The sequence below is a fragment of the Cnephaeus nilssonii genome (genome assembly GCF_951640355.1).
Source record: "Cnephaeus nilssonii genome assembly, chromosome: 8".
NCBI classification, from domain to species: Eukaryota; Metazoa; Chordata; class Mammalia; order Chiroptera; family Vespertilionidae; genus Cnephaeus; species Cnephaeus nilssonii.
This window is the reverse complement of record NC_137079.1, coordinates 31,244,658-31,267,582: the sequence shown is the minus strand read 5'-3', so window position 1 is coordinate 31,267,582 and position 22,925 is coordinate 31,244,658. Positions and strand designations below refer to the sequence as shown.

The 22,925-nt window shown below is 44.2% G+C and overlaps 1 protein-coding gene across 1 annotated transcript in view; it reads right to left on the bottom strand.

Annotated features, from left to right (window-relative positions):
* Positions 1-841: 841 nt before the first annotated feature.
* The window catches only part of COL4A1 (collagen type IV alpha 1 chain), a 136,895-nt gene continuing 114,811 nt past the window's right edge, over positions 842-22,925 (bottom strand). The window contains exons 34-52 of the mRNA XM_079779587.1: positions 22,434-22,586; positions 22,177-22,275; positions 21,975-22,064; positions 20,903-21,042; positions 20,310-20,436; positions 20,130-20,210; positions 19,519-19,617; positions 18,401-18,451; positions 17,085-17,270; positions 16,301-16,434; positions 14,205-14,277; positions 13,354-13,425; positions 12,126-12,254; positions 11,004-11,102; positions 9,860-10,072; positions 8,774-8,951; positions 5,866-5,980; positions 4,282-4,454; positions 842-2,361 (exon numbers count right to left, since the gene is read on the bottom strand). Coding sequence (XP_079635713.1) covers positions 2,280-2,361; positions 4,282-4,454; positions 5,866-5,980; positions 8,774-8,951; positions 9,860-10,072; positions 11,004-11,102; positions 12,126-12,254; positions 13,354-13,425; positions 14,205-14,277; positions 16,301-16,434; positions 17,085-17,270; positions 18,401-18,451; positions 19,519-19,617; positions 20,130-20,210; positions 20,310-20,436; positions 20,903-21,042; positions 21,975-22,064; positions 22,177-22,275; positions 22,434-22,586 — 2,294 coding nt within the window. The 3' untranslated portion in view covers positions 842-2,279. The remainder of the gene's footprint in view (positions 2,362-4,281; positions 4,455-5,865; positions 5,981-8,773; positions 8,952-9,859; positions 10,073-11,003; positions 11,103-12,125; positions 12,255-13,353; positions 13,426-14,204; positions 14,278-16,300; positions 16,435-17,084; positions 17,271-18,400; positions 18,452-19,518; positions 19,618-20,129; positions 20,211-20,309; positions 20,437-20,902; positions 21,043-21,974; positions 22,065-22,176; positions 22,276-22,433; positions 22,587-22,925) is intronic.

Here is a 22,925-nt window from a genome sequence, read left to right as displayed (position 1 = left end):
GGCAGTGACCGAAACAAGACCTTGACTGATATCTCCTGATCAAGCAGTGAGGGGGTCGTGCTTGTAACTTATCCCATTTCATCCTCACTGCAACTCTGTGGGTATGAAAACCAAGAATATAACAATATTTAGAGCTTTTTCTTGAGCACGCAGTATTGCACTACATGGATCATATTTAGATCAAGTTGAAACTGAAACTTAGATCACCAGCGAAAAAGAAATCTATCTTCTTTCTTTCCTACTTTAAGTGAGACTTGAAGTTCAACCCCATGCCTCACACTATCCATTGCATAACTATGACCTCAGGTCTCACCCCTAATGGATCCACTTTCAATGGTTGGATATTGGTGTTATTCATCTCTAATTATCTTGCAACTATCCACTTCTTTTTAAAAAATATATATTTTATTGATTTTTTTACAGAGAGGAAGGGAGAGAGATAGTTAGAAACATCGATGAGAGAGAAGCATCGATCAGCCGCCTCCTGCACACCCCCTCCTGGGGATGTGCCCGCAACCAAGGTACATGCCCTTGACTGGAATTGAACCTGGGACCCTTTAGTCCGCAGGCCGATGCTCTATCCACTGAGCCAAACTGGTTGGGGGATATCCACTTCTTAAAAAGTGGCAACCCTTGGTATTCCTACAATGAATGGAGAGGTAAATGGGTAGACATTGGCTGCCTGGATGGATAGATGGAAGGGATGAGTAGGGGAAGGAAGAGAGAGAGAGGGTAGGAGGGAGAGTGGGAGAAGACCATCCTTTTATTCTTTGTAGTAATTCCTGTAAACGATGCCCAGTCTGTGACTCTTATTTGGAAGAACTGCAAACTAAATATGATCTAAGGTATGCAAAGCTTACAAATTTATTAGTGCAGAAACATTCCTTTTCATGTTTCTGTGGCAATACTGGCGACAAATTAATAAAAGCTTAATTTTTATACAAATAGTTTTATTACAAATTTGAATTTTTAAAGAAATACACATTTAAAGAAATTACATCAAAGGCCTTAGTAGTCTTAAAAACGTTTTGGAGACTTTTAGTGAAATGTCATTTCGGGCATAGTGGCCCAGTTCTGCTCTCCTGCAATCCAGCCGCTCCCCTGCTGAAGTCTGAACACAGCTTGGAAAAAAACACGGAAGCCGCCTGAACGTGCTGACAGGTACAAACACTGATACTTTGATTTGACGGAGCTGTTTTTCACACTGGGCTGCAGAATGAGGAATACTCATCAAATGAAGGCCTTTTAAGGTTGTTGCTTTTGAAGTCAAGTCATTCAGTTTGTGATTAGTGTTTCAACCCTGAATATATTTAATACAGAATAAAAACAATAAGCTCAAAGTACATATTTCACCATAATAGACACCATATCCATGAACCTGGGTTTGGTTTTGGCAATACACAACTTTTTTTTTTATTTTTGGTTTGGAGGTGAACAATCAAAATTGGTGTTTCACATTCAATACCCTTGTGTTTAAAAACCTATGTTAAAGGACAACACAGTCTTTTAAAGGAAGAATCTATGTCATAAGCTTTATTTTAACAGTGGAACTGACACTAAACACTTGATCTGCCTAACTGCTGACATCTATATAAATTACTAAAATATATATATATATATTTCATTTCTGCCTACTCTTGGACCATCTTTATTCCACAGGATATTGGTGATTTCTGCAAAAGCAGCTGCGTAGTACCACACATAGCAGAAAGACCTAAATTTATATTTGGGGATCAAAAGATGTGGCCGCTGAGCCCGTAATTCCACTTGGAGGTTCGAAACACCGTTTTCACGTGACTATTCTTTGTACAGACCAAGGGACCTGAATTTTGAAACAGCTAGACAGTGACATAAACAAACATTTCATCTGGGGGGTGAAAAATGACTCTATTATCATACAAGACTGAAAACGGGCGTTCACACAGTATGGAAGGCCCCGCACACCTCCTAGCACCCTTTGGTTTTCTGATGGAGTTCTCATTTCACACATCAGTGCACTGGATTGTAGAACAGACTTATATTTTTATTTCGTCAGAAGTGCCATTTGGCATGTCACTACGGACAGCTTATCGATGTCTCTGTTTCTCCTTCAGCAAGTAGAGGCCAATGAAGCAGGGTGTGTTAGTTACGCGGATTCCTATAAGGCACTTTACGGTTTTCATACTGGACAGTGAGGTACACAGGATATATTTCTAGGGTTCGTTGCTGTTAAAAAAAAGAGGAAGGGGAAGAGGAGGGAGTAGCACCATGTTGTGACGTTAGCTGAGAGCTGGGCTTCATTATGTTCTTCTCATACAGACTTGGCAGCGGCTGACGTGCGTGCGCAGCTCCCCAGCCTTCAAGGTGGACGGCGTGGGCTTCCTACGATGCAAAAAACAGCCAGCTGTCACTTTACTGCTTGTCAAAACCGCAGGCATGTTTTTCAGCTCTCCCACCTGCCCGGAGATCTCCAAGGGGTCAGATGAGGATGGACTCCGGCCCCATGACCAACAGCCACCATTATTCAGCCCGATTCTGAGTGGGCACCTTGCTGGGGCATCGCCTGGCCTTCATAACTCATGGAGCCATGCCAGTTATCACCTTCATTCCCCATCCCCGGGCCCTGAGGTTAGTGACGTTCCCGGGAGCACATAGAGAGTGAAGGTATCCCATGTCTGCTTGCCTCCAAAGTCTCAACCACTCCCCCCATCCCCGCCCCCCGCTGCACCACCTGCCTCCTTGAACTATAGTTTAACTTTGTCTTCTCAACCTGATTATAAACTCCTCCAGGGGAAGAAGATACTGGTCTTCTCCGCAATACTTCACAAGTTCTCATCAAATGTTTACAGAATGCTACAATGAGCAACAAATCTGGGAAAATTAACTAGCCTTCGAGATACTTTTATAACGTTCGAAGGATTTATATGCAGGTGGTCTGATTGATGGTCAAAGAGAAAGGAAGACATTTAGTGCCCCAAATGCTTCCTTGATCTTAAAAATCCTACCTTGTTTTGGCTACCGGAAAGGGAGAGACTGAACTAAAATTGACAGATAAAATTCTATTAAAACCAAAGGAATCATATAAGCAGAGTATTTTGCCCTAAAATTGAGGCTGCTTAATGTTAGTAACCTTTGGTGAAAATCCTAGTGCCCCCAAACTATTTTTTAAGGTAATAATATTAGGATATTTCCTAATTTTGTTAAGAAAGCACTTTAGTTCATTGTATCAGGATATGGCTCAAAAATACCCCAATTTTTACCTCTTTACCCTGTAACACAAAGCTCCAGGAGCTGATTGATACATGCATTAAGTGCCCATTTCGGGAGCTAATGGTTAAATTCTATCTGTAAAGGTGACATCAAGTTTCCAGTTGCCTAAAAAGTCTCATGCAAGCTACCAATTAGGCACCTGGTGATGTTCTGATGCTTAAAGAATTATGAGTGGTAAGTGTGTAGCTTCACCTTTTACGATCTAAGCTACAAAGAGACGGGGTCATAGCAGAGTTCCACAAAATTCTCTCCAAAAAGGCAAAGACAGAAGGGCTTATCTCCAGGGGTGAGAAGCATTTATTCTGGGAATGAATAGTAAGTAACGGCTCAGGCTCCATCGGCCTCCTACATCCACTCCAGCAGGGGCCGCAGCTAGAACCAAACAACAGCTAGAGGCCCCCTCATGTGCTCCTGTCCATTGGGGATCAGGCGGGACTCCAAACTAACTTCAACAAGGTCAGCAGCCTCCTGGGACAGGCATGTGAAAGGTGAAATTTTGGCAATGGGAAAGGAAGGAAAAGAAGGCCTTCCCTTTCCATTTCAGCTACATTTGTACTGAAATTTATTTTTATTTGCAGGTGTCTAAAAAACAAAGTCATGTTAAGCCACTCAGAACTACACAGCACATTAACTTCTGCCTTATAAATGCAATGAAATGACTGCAGCTTACTTTCCTCTCTGAGTGTTAAAGAGACGGTATTTTTAAATGCTCTTTGAAGATTTTAATTGCTTTAATTACATTCTAGTGGGTGCACCTAGAAAAATGAAAAATGACCTTTGTTCTTTCACGGTTCTTCAGTCAATGAGAGAATTAAGCCCATCGCCTATGCTCTGCCTTTGAAAATTGTCTCGACTCTCTGCCCATGTAGAACAGAATCAGATATTCGCTGCTACACGTGGATGAGCACTCCTAATTACTGCTTCATAACGATCTTTGAGACTTTGTGCTGGAAGGTATATGGATCAGGGATGATTAAAAATAAAGACCACAACCGGGTGAGGGTGCTACAAGAGAAGGTCATTCCGACTTACTTGAACATCTCATTTCTCTCTATAGTGGCAAGCCAAAAGCTGTAAGCATTTGCATAGTAATTACAAGTCCCACGGCCGTGGCACTCGATGAATGGCGCACTTCTAAACTCTTCCAGACAGGACCCGGGGGATGCGAGGGCTTGGCCAGAACCTTCAGCACCAGCGCTGGTGTGCTGCGGAACAAAGGGACCATGTGTCAGCAATTCCCACTCACCGACAGCAGAGGGCGTCACTGTCTCCAGGGAGGAGCCAGAGCGCTCCCTGCCAGGAAGCCAGCTCTCTGCCTCCTGCAATCACCAGGGAACACACTCATGCCCACACTGCTCACACTCTGGGCACGGCATTACTCCACACAGCACCAGAAACCAGTCAGCCACTCCTCCCAAAGTAGGAGATGCCAGTCCAGCTTCATTAGAATTTAAAGACATGCTTTTCTCACTATGTCTTATTTTTGAAACAGTGAAACCTCTTCCAACTGGGGAGATGCAACAAGAGCCAAAATGTGCAAATGATGCTATAACCAACTGATGTGACATCAGACTTTCTAAATTAAATTATATCCTATATTTGCTAGATTAGATGCTATATATCCTTTTATAAGGGAAATAAAAATCATTGATTTTTCTTTAAAGAGGGAATTGAACAAGAAAGAGAGAAATGAATAACTACTATTGTAACTGTTAAATTGCATTTTGGTCTAATGGCTTACAATGGTGATGTGGAAAGTATGTGTGCAGGGTCATTTATTGAGCGTTAGTCTAGTACCGTGGTCGGCAAACTGCGGCTCGCGAGCCACATGCAGCTCTTTGGCCCCTTGAGTGTGGCTCTTCCACAAAATACCACGGCCTGGGTGAGTCTATTTTGAAGAAGTGGCATTAGAAGAAGTTTAAGTTTAAAAAATTTGTCTCTCAAAAGAAATTTCAATCGTTGTACTGTTGATATTTGGCTCTAGTTGACTAATGAGTTTGCCGACCACTGGTCTAATAGAACCTGATCTTACAAGTTCAGAGCTTTCATAGACTCTAGCAATACTTTAAATCGAGGCAATAAAATAAGAAACTACAATGGACCTCAAAGAGGCACCATGTTTCCCGTTGTAATTGGTTTTTCAGGGGAAGGGAACATCCAGGGCATCTGGCATCTGGGGCAGCTGGGTGACAGGGGGGCAGTCTCACTCCACGTGAAGGGTGTGGACACTCACGCTCCCAGATATAGTGCGGAGGAGGCTGCACACTGTTAGCCAACACTCTGCTGCTCTCCTCCTGACTTGAGTTTCTGCCTTCGGGCTTGCGTGCTTTAGTAAACGTGTACCTCCCTCCTCTTCTACCTGACTAGGAAATGGCACCCTGTCCTCCCAGCTACCTAGTCCTAGAGCAGCCCCTCCCTAGGCAAGAGGAGGGCCCTGGCTGGGCACTGGATCCCCTGCGGTTCCCAGCAGAGCAGGCCAGACCCTGGAGATCCGATGGAAGCTGGGCCTAAGCAGGAGGAGCCACAGAACTGAGAAGGTGGCTGCATCAGAGAGTAGAGGTGGGGGTGTTAGTAGGGGGCTCCCCCAGGGAAATATGGAGTCTCCCAAATACTTACCATCACAAAGGAATAGCCAATCCAGAGTGAGGACCACCCGTTGGGGCACTGCGGGATCTGAATGGTCTGGCTGTGCACAGCCATCACCATGGCTGGCGCCTCACACACCGCACACCTGGAAGGGACCAGAACAAAGACACTCGGCACAGCTGAAGGGATGGCCCAGGATGAAGCCTTTACTTGTTTTCATGCCTTTTCCCATTATTTGCAGCCAATCTCTTCACTAGATCTGATTCAATTAAATGTTTATCAAATGGATAATGTGCCCACTGCTTGCACTCTCCTTGGTGTCATAAGCCTGTCTCCGTATTAAAATATTAAATTCAAAAATGCATCCAACACATATGATTTAACTATCTGCTTTGTCGAAGGAGGAAAATGGAAAAGCCACACTGTAACAGCGCCATCTCCCAGAGGGGCCGGGGCTGCGGTATCTTCCGCTTTCTCTTTTGTGTTTCCAGTTTTTTAACAATGAGCTTGTATTTCAGCAAACACAATTAATGCTTGGTGAAATCCAAGTGCTACCAGCCATTGGTTTTAAGCTAGGAATCATCTAAGATATAAGAAATGCATTTAGTGAACTTAGAATCGCCAAGGCAAACAATGCACCTGAGGCTGGGTGTCCACGTGAGCCTCCTTCAGGAGACCTGTTCCAGACCCGGGGCCAACACACCAGTAACGAGTCCCTGTCCTGGGCCAAGGCTGTCACTGGGACCCCTGAAGCTGGAGTCAGTCCCAAAGAACCCTCCCCAGGACCGACACCTCCTAACCAGGCTGCCTCGCACACAGCCGTCCAGGAATAAATTAAAACAACCCACACTGCTCTGACTCAGACCCCCTCAACGAAGGGAACCCTTTGATGATGAGATAATGTTTTGTTAAAAAAAAAAAGAAAGAAAAGAAAAGAAACACCAGCAGGAAAATAATTATATTCAAGTCACAAAATGAACAGAGTGCTAGCAACGCTGATAAATGACTATAGATGGTGTTAATAATTACACCTAGTTATGCTGGAACATTTGCATGAAAATGGATGAGGAGTGGGAAGAGGACCTAAATTAGTCATTCGATTTTCCATGGACTTGGGGGGAGGTGTGTGTGGTGTGTGCAATTTTCTATTTTCTTCACACAAATGCAGATGAATTAAAAGGCTCGGTTAAGCGACAGTTACTGAAATTGGCCTTATACATCTGCCACCATCTGCCTGCCAGACACAGAATCCAGAAATACAGCACGAAGGAAAGGCTCGCTCTGGGCTAGGGGGACGCAAGGGGCTGTGCGGGAGGTGGTCCTGACCCTGTCAGATGGCTGATTAGGAAACACAGAACCACAGTTAATGAGCTCTACAGTCCCTTAGAATTCACAGTCTAATTCCCCATATAATTTGTGAAGAAACTAAGGTCACAGTTAGATATGTCGAAGCCAGAACCAGAACTCAGTTCTTTCTGCTCTCAAACCAGTGATCTTACTAATACAACAATGAAACAACCCAGTTTTACGATGATTCCTGCCTTTAGAAAGCCAGAAAGTTCTTAGAGGCCCTCAGAAGAAATATGTTAAATCCTGAGAGTTATTGGGAACCTAAGTTAAGTAACCATGGAAACTGCTTCAGAAGAGGCCAGGAGACATGGGCAGCATTATTTCCAAAAGGAAATGTGAGATATATATATATATGGCTGAAGGAGCAGCAGGCTTAAAGGATACAAGTTCCCTTCACGCTGTGTTTCTATGGGCCAGTTAACTGAAAGATGTAAAAAGCCTTAAATGTACAATCCTGGGCCATTTAAATGGCTCATGCTTACAAAACCAGGGGTTTCTTACTGAAATTAATGGGACCACAGAGAAAAGCACACTAAGTCACAGGCTTCTAAAGCCCTGTTTTTAGAATATTCCACATACATGTCAGAGCCCCGGTGTTCTCCACCAAACCAAGGTCAAATGTCAGTTTTATCAAAAAGGTAAATAGAAAACAAAATGAAAAGTCATGTTCTACCTGTTGTCCAAGGGAAGCTAAACAAAAACACAAAGGCGGTTAGTTTTCCTTCTCACACACTCAGCACGGTTCTGAGCAAGAAAAGTCTTATCCCACAACAGTCCACAGCCCCACACGGACACTTAGGAAGTATTGTCTGTGTTTTGAAAAATGCCACTCAGGAAGGGTAATACATGATTTTCCCCATTTCAGACTCATAATATACGTTTTCTTAAAGCTGACAAGAAAAATCAAATGAAGTTGTCTGGAGATTATTTTAATGTAAGGCAATAAAAAAACCTATGATTTTCCTATTTATTAGGCATCTCTCAGCCTTTCTGGTTCCAGGATCCTACATGGAACAGTTCTCTTAATAAGACTGTGATCTCGCCCAGCCAGATCAGTGGTTGAGCCTCGACCTATGAACCAGGAGATCACAGTTCAATTCCCGGTCAGGACACATGCCCAGGTTGTGGGCTGGATCTTCAGTAAAGGGCGAGCAGGAGGCAGCCAATCAATGATTCCCTCTCATCATTGATGTTTCTATTTCTCTCTCCCTTTCCCTTCCTCTCTGAAGTCAATAAAAATATTTTTAAATGGTTATGATAAATATAATGTTATGTGTGTTTTCCTATAATTAAAAATAATTAAATTATTTTGATAATTTCACAGGGGTATGAGCAATTCATAAAAAAGATTGTCTTAAAAGGCTCCTTACGGAGATCACTATTTAAGGGGGGACAGTTAAAAACACTTTTCTAATGCTTGCTGAGGACTCCAGTGACATTGCTTTGCTCATGGGAGGAAAGACAACCAACTCATGAGTGAGTCACATGAGGTATGAATTCTGTTCCAGAGCTGGGCATTTGAAAAAAAACACCTCCGTCTAGACTATAAGCAATTTTTCTTCTTCAATTATACATCTGCTCGACTCACCTGCTAATAAACGGTCTAATATTGTCCCCAGCGATGGGTGCCATGGACATTGGCATGGGCTCCGGAGTGGACAACCAGTAGGAATAATCATTTCGGGAGGCGAAGTTGCAGACATTGTTGATGTTGCAGAACAGGAAGGGCATGGTACTGAACTTGCGCAGGCAGCTTCCAGCCGTGCCTGGAGGCGCAGGGAGAGATGGCAGGTGAAGGATTTGCTTTCTAATTCACTGTCTACCTCTGTGTCACATGGTTTTGAGCTGGCTAATAATGAAAGACATATATTCAACCTAACCATTAAAATGGGAATAAAATTCTTAAAGAATTATAAATAGAAGGTAGTAAATATACCAAAGAACTAGTCTGATTGTAAATGAGCATTAAATTAAATATAAAGTAATCAAGAAAAGAGAGGTACTAAAGAGAATTATGTATGACATTTAGATTGAATTCTAAAATATATTTAACACGGGGTCCCTTCTACAATGGGTATGAACATAGTGGACACTGCCTTTAATGGCAGTTTTGCCAAAAATGCAGAGATGCTCTTTATATAGCCCCTTGCTGTCTGATGTTAAGACCTAACCTGGATTTTTGTAGTGGAGGGTATCTGAGGGGGACTAAGGAAATGACCACAGATATGAACTTTCTGCTGATCTAAACTAATATCAGGGACACAATTTAGAACATGCAGAAAAACATTTGGACAGAATAACATGGGACTTTAAAAAAAAAAAAAGAGCCACAGTAAAGCTGCTCTATTTTAAACCTATCAATGCAAACTTTCAAGTGTGTATTTCAAAAATCTTGGTCCTACTTGATAAATTGAAGAAGAGATCCAAAGCTTTATTAACTTAAAATTTTTCAAAGATTCAGCTTTTACATTTTCTGGGCTTCCCATTTAGTAATACAGTAGCCAACTGATGGCTCATTTGGCAAGGATGGAGGAAAACAGGGCTAAGCCCTCTTTTCATTAATTAGGTCTTCATGGCACCCTGAACTACAGGACCAGAGCTGAATACAGCTCTCCACCACCGAGGCCCTCAACAAATCCATGTTGGATGAATCATACATTCGTAAATGCCTCACCTAAGTCCTGTCCGTGGGCCCTTTCATTGCCTTGCACGTAGAGCAAAGAGTACCCATGGTAAAGAATTTTGGTCCCGGGAGGACACTGCGGATCATCTATTGTTTGACTGTGCCTGGTCACAAGGAAGCCGTGATCAACGGATGGGGTGCCTGGGGGACCCATGGATCCTGGCAACCCATCAGGGCCGGGTGGTCCTGGAAACCCTCTTGGACCTGGAAGATAGAAGAGAAAATGGTTTCCCTAGTCCCAGACATGTTCCTCTGAAAGGCTCCAAGCAAGACCAGTCAAATACAACAACCCACCTTCTTCTTGCTACCTTAGCTTTTCTTTTTTTATATACTACCATACGATGTTTTATAAGCAAAGCAGATGCTCAAAACAATTTAGTCCAATGAATAAATAAAATATGTGAAAAGGAATATATGAATAAATGGAATAAATGACGTGATTCCATGCATGTGATGCATATAGCATTTGGAGGCTTCTCTAGGAAAGAATTATTATAGAATTATTAAAAACAACCTCCTTTTAAAGTGGCTTCTCTTCCATATCGACCCAAAGCCTGCGCATGGAAACAGGGCAGTAAGAAAGCATCCATGCAGTGGGTCCTTCCATCCCCTGGGGTAACTATGCTGCCTGGGAAACTGTTCACACACCTTCTGCTGGGCTGAGCCCTTTGTTCAGTCACCCGATGCCCCGAACCTTCAGCATCTCGGTCATTTATGGGATATTTGAGTTCCTGCTTCCTAGGGAAGCAGGCCGACTTCACATCAAGGCAGACAAGGGCCCTTTGGCCAACACTGGCATCGTCATCCCCTTTCCCTTGTCCTTTGCTGAAACGGAATTTCTGAGGCTGCAGCCTGCTTCCCTCATAGAAAACCACACGGGGCCATCAAACTTGGCCTCCTTTCAGCAACATCTGGGAAACATTGCGCTTTGATCAACGTCTGCCTCACTACACAGAAAAAGTGATGACAACCCTTTAACTCTTCTACAGGATCCAATTTCTTCTAAGAAACAGACTTCTTTGGAAATCTTTCAAATAACATCTTCAACTCCATTTTGCAGTTTTCCGCACACCGGGGCCTACTGCTTCTAACCCAGAGACACAGTAATAAGGCTGGGAGACTGCTGCAAACCTACCAGGGGGTCCAGAGGGTCCCCTCTCTCCTTTCTGGCCAGGGGCACCATCAAAGCCGGGACTACCTGGTGGTCCAGGTATGCCCACTGATCCCGTCACACCTAAAGGAAGAGAAAGAGAAGTTAGGCTCCGGTCCTAGACAGCAGAAGGCTGTATCGTTCACTTCCCCGTTGAAATGTGCCCCCTAGCCTTCTGGAAGGCAACCAGCAGGCCTCCGACTGCAGATAAACGTCTTCCCAGAGAAGCACGACTGCTTCCTGCAAAGCCCTGTACACAGTTCACCAAGTCAGCTGCCAAATGGACATGTGAATGGGTGAACGTTTCATCATCCCATTCAGAGCTCTCCCTAGTTTCTTGCTATTACTATTGCTATTGTTTGGCAGATCGTTTTTGGAAAAGGCAGGCTGTGTGGGCTGGGAGGGAGCTATCTGACACATTTTTACCTTCTCAAGTGTGTCCCCCTTGACCGTATTCCAGCATCTCAAATAATTTTTAGGCAACAGATATACTGACAATGGATAATATTTCTTTTCATGTGTACAGTTTTATCTGTGGAAGTTTAAACTTACATTTTCCTATATGCTACCTTTCAATTCTAAATGTTTTCATTCTCCTTTATTTTTCACCCACCCCTTTCCAATAGCTCTTAAAATAGGAAGTATTTAGCCCAAATAAGCAGAGAGAGAGTCTAGGTTAGGTTAGGATGCCTGGGAACAACAGAAATTAGCACAAGTCTTTGACAGTTGGGTAGAGCTTCCGGACCAACTGCAGAGAGCTCCAGTTCTTACTGTTTTAGGTGGCTGCTCCTGCCCACCCCACCCCTCCCTCCCCCTGCCCCCAGTATGTCCTAGCTGGGAACAATGATGTAGTTCCTTTCACCCATGTTTTTCTAAGTGATGTGCTAGGTTGTATGTTCTTCTAGCTATTCCTATATTTCATTCTGGCTGTTTTAGGTCCACTCTAAAACTTGGTTTGGTTTTGATATGCATTAAAGAAAGGTAAGAAAATCATATGCAAATAGGTGATTATGTAGTCATTACCCAGAGACACATGTGTGGAGAGGAAAGCCTGCCCTCTTCCCTCCTGACCCTCACTCCTCCCCTGCACAGCCCGGTTAATCTTACCTTGCTGTCCTTTGGGGCCTGGAGGTCCCTGAAACCCTTTCATACCGGCGGGACCCTCAGGACCAGGGAGCCCTGGCTCCCCTTTGACAATTTGGTAGGGACCCGGGGGTCCAGGGGGACCGGGGAGACCTGTGGGAAACAGGGATACCACTGATCAATTTCACAGTCAGCATATGGTGCCCGAAAGAGCTTCCAAAGAAAAGTCCAATGTGAAACCCAATCCAAACTGAACGTTTCTCAGATGGAAAAACATCATCAAAAACACAAGTAATCATATCCTCATAAGTCATACATGTTGCCTGCACACATTTATTATTTCACCTAAAATCCTGAGTCTCGGGGACTGGAACACACACTGGGGTCGTCGATGCAAACTGCCTGGATGCCCTGACGACCACCATCCGGCCCTCACTTAAACACTGCCAGGAAGTGAAGCTCATTCTCTCCAGGCGTCTCTCTTGTGACTTGGATAGCGCCCATATTTGCAATGAGAAAGTTTTTCTCATACTTATCAGAAATCTGCCTCACTGTACATTATAACCACTGGTCTTACTTTTTAACGGTGAATAAACTTAATCCTTCTTCTGTGTGACAGATCTTGAAATATGTGCAATAATAAGAGTTTGCAGACGAGTCTGAGGTCTGCCTCAATCTCCCTTCTTCAACCAAGCACTCCCTAATTCTCTCACTCTTCCCACACACATTCCCCCTTTTATTTTCTTTCCTGACATGCCACTTCTCACTGCATTTCAATTGCTCATTCTCTCCCTTGGAACAAGGTTTAAAAAAAAAACTAAACACAGCTCCAGAAATAAGGTCTGCCCTGCAAAGTTACAATGGGATGCACTGTACTTAATTAAACTACTTCTAAAATTATCCTGTGCTTTTCGGAGCTACTACACGCTGTCGACTCCTAGTGCGGGGAAGAGGTTGACCCCTTCCTGTGAAGAACTCCTTACTGTCCAACCAGAATTCATTCATCCTACTTGTGCAAGATCGATGTTATTCCTATTATGACTTCAAGTCGTTGATTTCAAGGTAAGTCACTGGTAAAAATGTCTACCAGATTAGTCAAATACAGCAATTCTGACTAGCTACCAAAGAATTTGGTTGATTAACTATTTTCTAATGACCTTCAAGCCTTTTCACATTGGTACAACCAAATACCCTAATTCTGTGAGTTCAATAAAATCTGTAAGGCACCTTCCAATGAAGCACATTATCCTACCTTTAGATCCAGGGAAACCTTGGTCTCCTTGGTCTCCTTTAATTCCCTGAAGGCCAGGGAGACCTTTCTGACCTGGAAGAAAGCACAACATGGTCTTTGTACAAAATCACAAAAGATATACATGTATATGCATAGACATGTGTAAATATACACACATATGTGCATATGTATATACATGTGTGAATGTATACATGTACATGTATACACACATATGCATGCATGCATATACATACACACAGTGAAATTTTTCCATTTAGGCTTATGGAAGAAAAGAGTATTACTTCTGGTCAACTATGTAAAACTTTAGATGAAACTCTTCTTTCAAGAACCCAAAAACCACATTTTCAAACATGCAACAAACTGCAAAATGGTCACAACCAGTGGAGGGGCACATGATACTGTTTTTGGACACATTCTGATTCACACATGTCCCCAAATAGACCACAAAACACCTGCAGGCTGAGAACTTGTTTTATGTACCTTTCATTCATATGTATCTGATTCAGCAGTAAAAATCAGTGTCTGAACGCTGGTAGGCACCCCTACATAGTTGCTCAATACATTAATAAGTTAATGAATGGCCAAAATCCATGACTTCTTAATGATATTCAAATAATTGAGATGCGAATGCTCCACTGATTCTTAGTAAAAAAAAAATCAGAATGTCTTTATACAGCCATTCATAGCATTATACAAATTGGGCTGTCACATAGAAATAGCATATTTAATTTGAAGAGAACAAGACTTGTTCTATAATTATACTGGTTCTATCAATATTAAAGTGCCAGTGGTTAGGAAGCTCTGGGAATAGGTAAATGTGTCTTTAAGCAGCATCACCTTTACTGTCTTACCTTGAAAACCTGGAACTCCTGGAGGTCCCATATCACCCTTAGCACCTGTGATTCCTGGAGTACCACCAATCCCCTAGACACACAAAGAGAACATCAGTTGGGAATCATTCAGGAGATGAACAGTAAGTCTCTCAAGTAACTGGTCATCAGGAAGCTGGGACAACCCCTCCATGTTCTGAAAAGTACCTTTGTGGATAAATGGTGTCTTGTGGTATTTGAATGATATAAAAAGAATGCCCCAAACTCTATGTATGTCAAAACAAGGTAACTGAATCAACCTGCTTCATTCACTGTATCCCCTCTTCTTGTCCATCTATGTGGTAAGTTCTCAGAGCAGGTGCAAGTCTTACATTCTGCTGTCCCACCCCAGATCACAATGCTATGAACAGAGTTGGGACTCCCTAAACATTTATCATGGCAACACATCAATCTACCAACACCAACTAAATTTCTGGAAAACTTTCCTCTAAACACTCAAGCATAGTGATTTTTCTTTAGAATTAGATTCATATCTTATCTGAAAAGTGATTTTAAATATGGAAATAAGATAAAATATACTAAAGAAGGATTATTTTTCTTTATAACAATACTAGTGGCCTGGTGCACAAAAATTCATGCACTTAGGGGGGTCCCTCAGCCCAGCCTGACCCCTCTCACAGTCCAGAACCCCTCGGAAGATGTCCACCTGCCGGCTTAGGCCCACTCCCTGGGGGATCAGGCCTAAGCTGGCAGTCAGACATTCCTCTGGCAGCCCGGGAGCCCTCAGGGGATGTCCACCTGCCGGCTTAGGCCCACTCCCCGTGGACATCCTTAGTGCTGCTGCGGAGGTGGAAAAGGCTCCCACCACCACCTCTGTGCTGGCCAGCCGTGAGCCAGCTTCTGACTGAGCAGCGCTCCCCCTGTGGAAGCACACTGACCACCAGGGGGCAACTCCTGCATTGAGCGTCTGCCCCCTGGTGGTCAGTGCACATCATAGCGACCAGTCATTCCTGGGTCATTCTGCCATTAGGGTCAATTTGCATATTACCTTTTTATTAAATAGGTTTCATGTATTTTAAAAATATTATCTCATGTTCTAGCTGCTAACTCAATAGAGTTGTTTTTTCTTCTAGGTCCTTTCTCAATATATAAAAAATTGTATTGTTTCCTACATGTATTTGTTTCTTTGCTTTAATTTATTTTAAAAGGTGCCATATCGAAAATAACATGCACAAATATATGCAGTTGACCCTGAACAATGCAGGGGTTAGGAGTGCCAACTTCCTGAGCAGTGAAACATTTTTATATAACTTTTGACTCCCCCAAAACTTAACTACAGTTGTCCTCAGTATCCATGGGGAATTGGTTCCACAACCCCCTCCAGATACCAAAATCTGAGGATACGCCAGTTCCTTATATAAAATGGCATAGTGGAACAATGCATACTATCAGCTCTTCACATCTATGAATTCCTAACTACAGAATGAAAATATTGTTTTCAATCTACAGTTGGTTAAATCTGAGGATGCAAAACCTGGGGACACAGGAGCTGACTGTATATTTATTTTTTTAAATCTACATATAAGTGGACCTGCGTCATTCAAACCCATGTTGTTCAGGGTCAACTATATATAGGCGTGTGTGTGTGTGTGTGTGTGTGTGTGTGTGTTTCAAGATATATATGTCATATGAGTGCATACACACATAAGCACATACATATATACACATATATATACACATATTTATACATAAGTACATAGAGAGACTAGAAATGGGGAGTATATTTCTATGTTACTGAGGCTTGCTTTTTGCATCAAGTTTATAAGTAGATTTTTAAACCCATGCATTGAACTGTGTTTTCAAGTGGTATAACATTTCTCTTTAACGGTCACTGTAAAACTAGACTGTAAAAAATGTTTAATAGTTGCCTACTGTGGTGCCAATAAAGATGGCTGATGACTGGCAAGAGAGAAGGAACTGATCCAAAGAGGATTTCAGAGTGTAATACATATGCACACGCGTGCATGCGCGCGCGTGCACACACACACAGAGGCATATTATTTTGATATTATTTTGTGATTCTTTTCAAAAACAAGACCTATAAACGGACAACTTACAGGCATGCCTTGGAATCCTGGGTCTCCCTTGGGTCCTGGAGGACCAGGAGCCCCTGGCCAGCCTGGGTTTCCTCTGTCACCTTTCAGTCCATCAATCCCAGGGAGCCCTGGAGGCCCCATTGGTCCCGGAGGCCCTAATGGGAGACACAAAGGTTACACGTCAGGTGAGGGGGTTTTTATGTATGGGTGTCATTGGCCCATGGTTGTCATGTAAAACTAGACTGCCACCCAACTGTCGCCAATTGCATATACAACCACACCAAATCTATGGTCACTCAACTGTCCCCAACTATATGTAGCAACACAGCATCAAGCTGTGTGAGCTCCAAAGAAATCAAGGTGCCCCAGAAGGAAGAACCTGATCTGCTCAATGGGCAGAAAATGTTGATATAAACACTGCCCTCTCAGTGTCCACAGGCCCTGTGTTGCTGGGTTCAAGGGCAACGGTGCTGCATCAGTCCCCGTGGCCGAGAGGGGGAGGCCTGCCAGATGTCATCTGGCCGAAACAACCAGCACAGGTGCCATTTGTGCTCCAGCCCTTTCCCACAATCCTCTCTCCCCTCTCGCTTAATCACGTGTCATATATACTGAATCCCTTGACAGAAAGGACACAGAAAAGCATTGACCCAGACCAAAATACAAAGGCCCAATGTCTGAAGCAGTTTTCAAGTTGAAATAAATGCTGTCAACTTCTAAATAAAACCTCAATCGAGAATGTATGTATTTAAATCTCTTTTACACCTTCTGACTCAGCTCCAGTTCTGCCCCTGGTGGGACACCTTACCTGGCAGGCCAGGCTGCCCCTGCGGGCCCCGGTCTCCTTTGGGCCCCTCCATGGGGCGGCCCGGAGCTCCCGGCAATCCTGGCTGTCCTTGTGGCCCCGGAGGACCCGAGAATCCTTTCTCTCCTTTGGATCCAGGAATTCCTGGGCTCCCAGCTAATCCTGGGAAACCCACTTCACCCTTTGAGCCTAAACAATAAAAACAGGTTGAGATCATGAGAAAGGCAGGAAGAAGAGAAACCCCAGAATATAGGAGGGAGGGGCTTCCAGAGGCTCCAGGAGGAAAACGGGAGCTGGGTGCCCTTGCCTCTCCTTGTTATTAATTAACACTCCTACCACGGCCAACCTAACGAGGAGTCAGCTTAGGATACCAGAGCCTGGCCCTCATTCTTAGCTATTGTTCTGTATACTTTTTAAAGGAAGTGCTCTATGCCAAAGGCATGTGAGTATATGCTCAGATAAGCCTACAGTCATAGCACTGCTCAAGTTAAAGGCTTGTTCCACCAATAGGTGAATGGATAAACAAAATACGTTACGTCTGCACCACAGAACATCACTCAGCAAGGGAAAAAATGATCTATTGACAACAATGCAGGTGAATCTCAAACTGATTATTCTGTATGAAGGAAGACAGACTAAAAGTAAAATACTGCAGGATTCCATTTATGTAAAATTCTAGAAAATGCAAGCTAATCTATAGTGCCAAAAAGCAGGTCAATGTTTGGGGGCAGGAAGAGGCAGGATGGGGGATGACAAAGCAGCACAGAAAACTTTTGGGGTGATGGGTTTGTTAACTATCTTGAATGTGGTGATATTTTCATGGGTGCATACATATATCAAGACATTAAATCACACACTTTAAGTAAGTGCAATTTATTGTATGTCCATAGTAATAAAACTGTTTTAAAAGTTGTGTGTGTGTGGTTTTTTTTTCAGAGCTTTTAGGGGGGAAAAAAAAAGAACTACATGTTTAGTTTAAAACATATTACCCCAAACCTTCCAATAAAATACAAAAATTCTAGGATTATTTCAAGGTGATTAGGAAAAAATAAAAAGGGAAAGAGAGAGGGCCATCACTGACATGATCACAGAGCCCCCCTCCTGACGCTCCCTCTGCCGACTCACAAGGCAACGAATCCAAAACACAGCGCACTGTGTCGTGTTTTGTCACGGGCCAGAAAACATGTCAATTAGATTGTTCCAAACCCAGTATCCACTGTCTATGTCCAACTACCTCACTGGAACGTTCACCCTGTTCTGCAGGCACCGTGTGCATCATCGGTGAGTGGAAAAGGAAGAACACATTCAGCGTACGTTACCTTTCTCTCCTTTGGACCCTGGAAACCCTGGGACACCTCTTCCGGGTATACCTGTAAGAGGAGGGGAGAAGCAGTGTTCATCTCTCCTAAAAGAGCTGATCTGCAGGTACCGTACAAAGCAGTTCCAATACCCTGTACCATTTGCAGTACATAGAAATTAGTTAATTGCACCATGGGAGTGAAATTACGTTCCTATAGTCGTCCTAAGATACCCTTGACAGGATAGATATAATTTAGTACTTTTTCCTAAGTACCTTTCAGCTCAGAACCATTATGACACTTAGCAGAAATAATCGGTACAAATGAGTACTTATTTCCTACAACTCTCTGGAGACTCAAATTGGCTTTTCTCTGACAACCACCCAACTGACAGCTATTCTCAAGAAAGGAGGGGAGAGCCAGAGACACTTGGGGAAGCAGCCACCAGGGATCCCACAAATGTGAGAAAGGGCTTCAGGGAAGATTAAAATGGGGGGAAGAAGGTGTGGAGGCATTTTTTAAGAATTCTTTTTATAGGAAAATGAGTGTACATAATATACACATAAGGTGCATAGAATGAAAAAACGAACTTAAAAAAGAGGCTGACACTAACAGCAATAAAAGCCCCTGGATGCTCCTCCCCAGTGACATTTTCCTCCTCCCATGCCCCTGACCCGGGGTAACCTCCGGCTACCTACAAGCATGCATGCAACTGTCACCCTCCAAACTAGCAGCCAGCACTGCTGCCCAAGTTGCACCTCCCACCCCCATCAGGGACAGAGCAGGTTCAGGAAATAGCAAATATCCCTGGGACCATTTCTCTAAAGAGGGAGACGCCAGGCAGAGAAGGCAGTGGTCTGGGCTTTTGATGTGTGCTCGTTCACTCACCACCAAGAGCTCGAGCAGTTTCGAGGACAGATTTCCATAAGTATTTGTGAGAGAAAGAAATAAACAACCCCCTTCCTGCCTTCTCTGTTTCCCATCCAGACCTGCTGCCCTTGTCCACGCTGCTGTTGTCAGGGCTATAAGAAGGAACGGCCTCGGGGCCACTTTGTACCCAGCTCCGGTCTGTAAGTCTCTGGGAGATGTTCACTGCAGAGAATAGTCCCATTCTGAACGGGAACAGCAGCTGGACATACCTGGTTCACCCTTCTCTCCCGCCGACCCTGGAAATCCATCATTGCCGGGTTCCCCTTTCGGGCCGGGTGGGCCCGTCGCGCCAGGCTGTCCAGGAAGACCTTGAAGAGAAAGGTCATGTCAGTCAGGCATGGAACCTCTCACCGCTCGCTGTGCCTGTGAAAAATGGTACATTCCCAGGCACACCCCAAGTTCACTCCTGACATCCCTCCACGCTGCTAGCAACCCCACTGCTCCCGATGCCAAAATGATGGTAAGAGTGGAGAGAAAGTACATCAAACTCTCTTGCCAACCCATGGAAAACTCCTTCTAGAACCAATTGGAGTGGAAATAGCTATAAACCCAGTTCCGAGACTTTGGTTCTAATTCCTAACGGGTGGCCAGACCTTGAAAAGGCCCTGTCCGGCCCCCAAGGCTCAGTTTGTTCATCTGAAAAGTGAAGTGATGGCCTTGGCTTGTCTCTGATCATCCAGAGGTCACGCAGGGATATCCTGGGCCCATACTTGCTGTCTGGGAGGGTAACTCCCTGGAAGCTTGATGCCCCACCTCCCTGGCCATCACCTTGGCCTCTCTTCCAGGAGCCCCAGTCCGTGTTCTAAAAAGTGGTCTCTACCTGGTTCTCCTTTGACGCCAGGGACACCATCCAATCCCGGGAAGCCTTTGTCACCTTTTTCTCCAGGCAGCCCAGGGCTTCCTAAAAGAAAAAAACAAAGTACCAGCATGCCCATGACTTTTGAGTTTTTCTTTGTCATCTCAGAAGCCCAAGCTCAGGGGAAGGCTCCGGCCCACCTACCTGGATAGCCAACACTTCCTGGGGATCCTTTGGGGCCTGGAGGCCCGGGCATGCCTGGGAGCCCGAGGCTTCCTTTTTCTCCCTTCTCTCCAGGACTTCCCGGAAAACCTGCTATCCCTTGATCTCCCTGTGAGTAAAAATTGGGGCCATTAATATTATATCTGCCCCCGAACATGTGTCTGTAGATGCTTTCTGGATAATCCTACACATTTTGGTGCAATAAAGATTGCAATGTGGGGTTCATTTCCAGCTTTCTAACCAAAGAGTCCAAGTCCACACCTGAAAACAGGAAAAACCAACAACCCAGAGCAAAGGAGCCAATTGTCGGCCTGCTTCTCACGTTGCTTCACACTCCCCCTCTCTCTTTCCCTCTCTGGTGACAGCTTGCTGCCCTTGCCTCTCAACAAGTTTCCAGATTTTTCCTTGGGACAGGGTCATGAATGGAAGTAGAGAAGAGAGGCAACTTATAATAAGCTGAGGGACATTGTTCTCTGTTATGGTTCATTTAATGTGCTGAGATGCTTCCTGAAAATTCCTAAGGAAGGATTCCACTTGAATGATGGGAGGGGCGGTTTCCATGCGGCTGCCATTACCTTTTCCCCAGGCTGTCCCGGAATTCCAATGCCAGGCCGGCCTGCCTGCCCCTTCTCCCCTTTGGCTCCTTTCTCTCCAGGTAAGCCAGGGACGCCCTGTGAGCCGGGGATTCCAGGCACACCTTTCTCTCCAGGTGATCCTATAAACACAAACAATGGAAACTTAAATGTGTGAGGAGCAGGTGCTAATAATAAAAAATTAAATAGCACCTTGACAACCAGCCATGACTAAGGTAAAAGAAGATGTGTCCCTTCATTTATTCATCTGTAAGTCATCCTGGCAGATGCCAGTCACCCAACCCATGAAAGCCACACAAGAAAACATTTCTCCTATGTTTTAGAGACAATCGTTTCATAAAAAGAGATAAGAAATACTACATTAACTGCTTAGCCTATTTACTTCTACAACAATGTGAGAAATGGTTTTTATGTTCTACATTCTACAATCAACTCTCATTATCTGAACGAATCAGAGGGGCATGAGATAGACCTTGAAGATTACATGTGTACTTGGTTTCGTAATGTATGTGAGTAGCCAAACCAACTTATAAGTAAGTGCAACCAGAAACCTAGATGTTTCCTGTCTGGATGGTAGCAACCTGTTTGCATTAGAACCCAGACCAATCTGAGTCCTGAGCTCTCTGCCTTCTCTCACGTGCCTCCTCTCTGGCTGTTGTCACCAGAACAAATGCTGACAGCAAAGTGCTGAAGCCAGTTCAGGACTGGGGCAGAGGGGCCCAGAGAATTCTGCTGAGCTAACGTCAAAGGGCTTTAGCAGCATGAGATCATCAAAAGTTGATGGTGTACAGCCCATGTTTTGTTATTAAATTGTGACTTTTGTTTTTTAGCAATGGTCATAGTCTCAGCCAAATCCCATTCACCCCCAGGTAAGAGACCATAAAGAAATGAAGATGTGCATTTGTGTAAAAGACACATCTGCCTAGATCAGTGGTCGGCAAACTGTGGCTCTGTTGACTGAGTTTGCCGACCACTGGCCTAGATTATGTCCTCAGCCTGCAGCAATGCATGTGCATGGACCAGAAAGAAGACTCCTCTTCTAAACCCAACGTACCTGGCAGGCCCATTCCACCAACCGATCCTTTTGGTCCAGGAAGTCCTGGAGAACCTGGGGTTCCGCTAATGCCTGGATCACCTTTAGGTCCTAAAGTAATAAAGAGAAAAACCAAACAGGTTAATACCTACGAAATGTGCCCATTAGCATTTCCTCAGCATGAGGGCCTGCCATGCTGGTGAACTTGAACTCCACTTCATACCTGGCTGCCCAGGATGCCCTGCTTGGCCATCCTTTCCAGGCACTCCTGGGGTCCCAGGGTCTCCTCGAGATCCTTTGTCACCAATTGGGCCAACTTGTCCTACAGAACACACATGAGAAAATAGTGAGGAGCCATGCCTACTTAAAATAGGGCAGTGCTGCAGAAACACAGGTTGGTTTGATATTACGGGTGGAGAACCAAACCACTGGTTAGGCAAGTCGTTTTATCTCCATTGTTTAAAGCTCCCTCCAGGTTACCTTGTTCTCCTGGATCGCCCTTTTCACCCTTCATGGTATCCATGCGAAATTTATCCATGGTCCCAGGTTTGCCAGGGAGACCGACAGCTCCTTTTTCACCCTTGACACCCGGGTCTCCCCTGGGTCCTACAGAGCCCGGAAAGCCATGGTCCCCTATAGAGGAAAGAGAAGGCACCCAGTGAGACATGACCAAGTATCTCAGAGGCAGTGACAAAGTGTGGCATTCTTTCTGGCTAGTGGAAACAACTGAGAAAGAAAGTGTAAAGAACTAATGGACTACCCAGAAATGGCATTAAATGGTAAGTGTTACCTTTGGTTTCGAGTTACCTAGAAGAATCTGACCCAGGTCAAAGCCATTTTCTAGAATTCATTCTTGGCTAACAATGCTAATATTTGTGACTTCACTTATTAGTTTAAATAATTTCAACTTTCTCTCCTCCCTAAATACCTTTATCACTCCTGTTCATGGTGTCACTCAATTCTATACAAAGT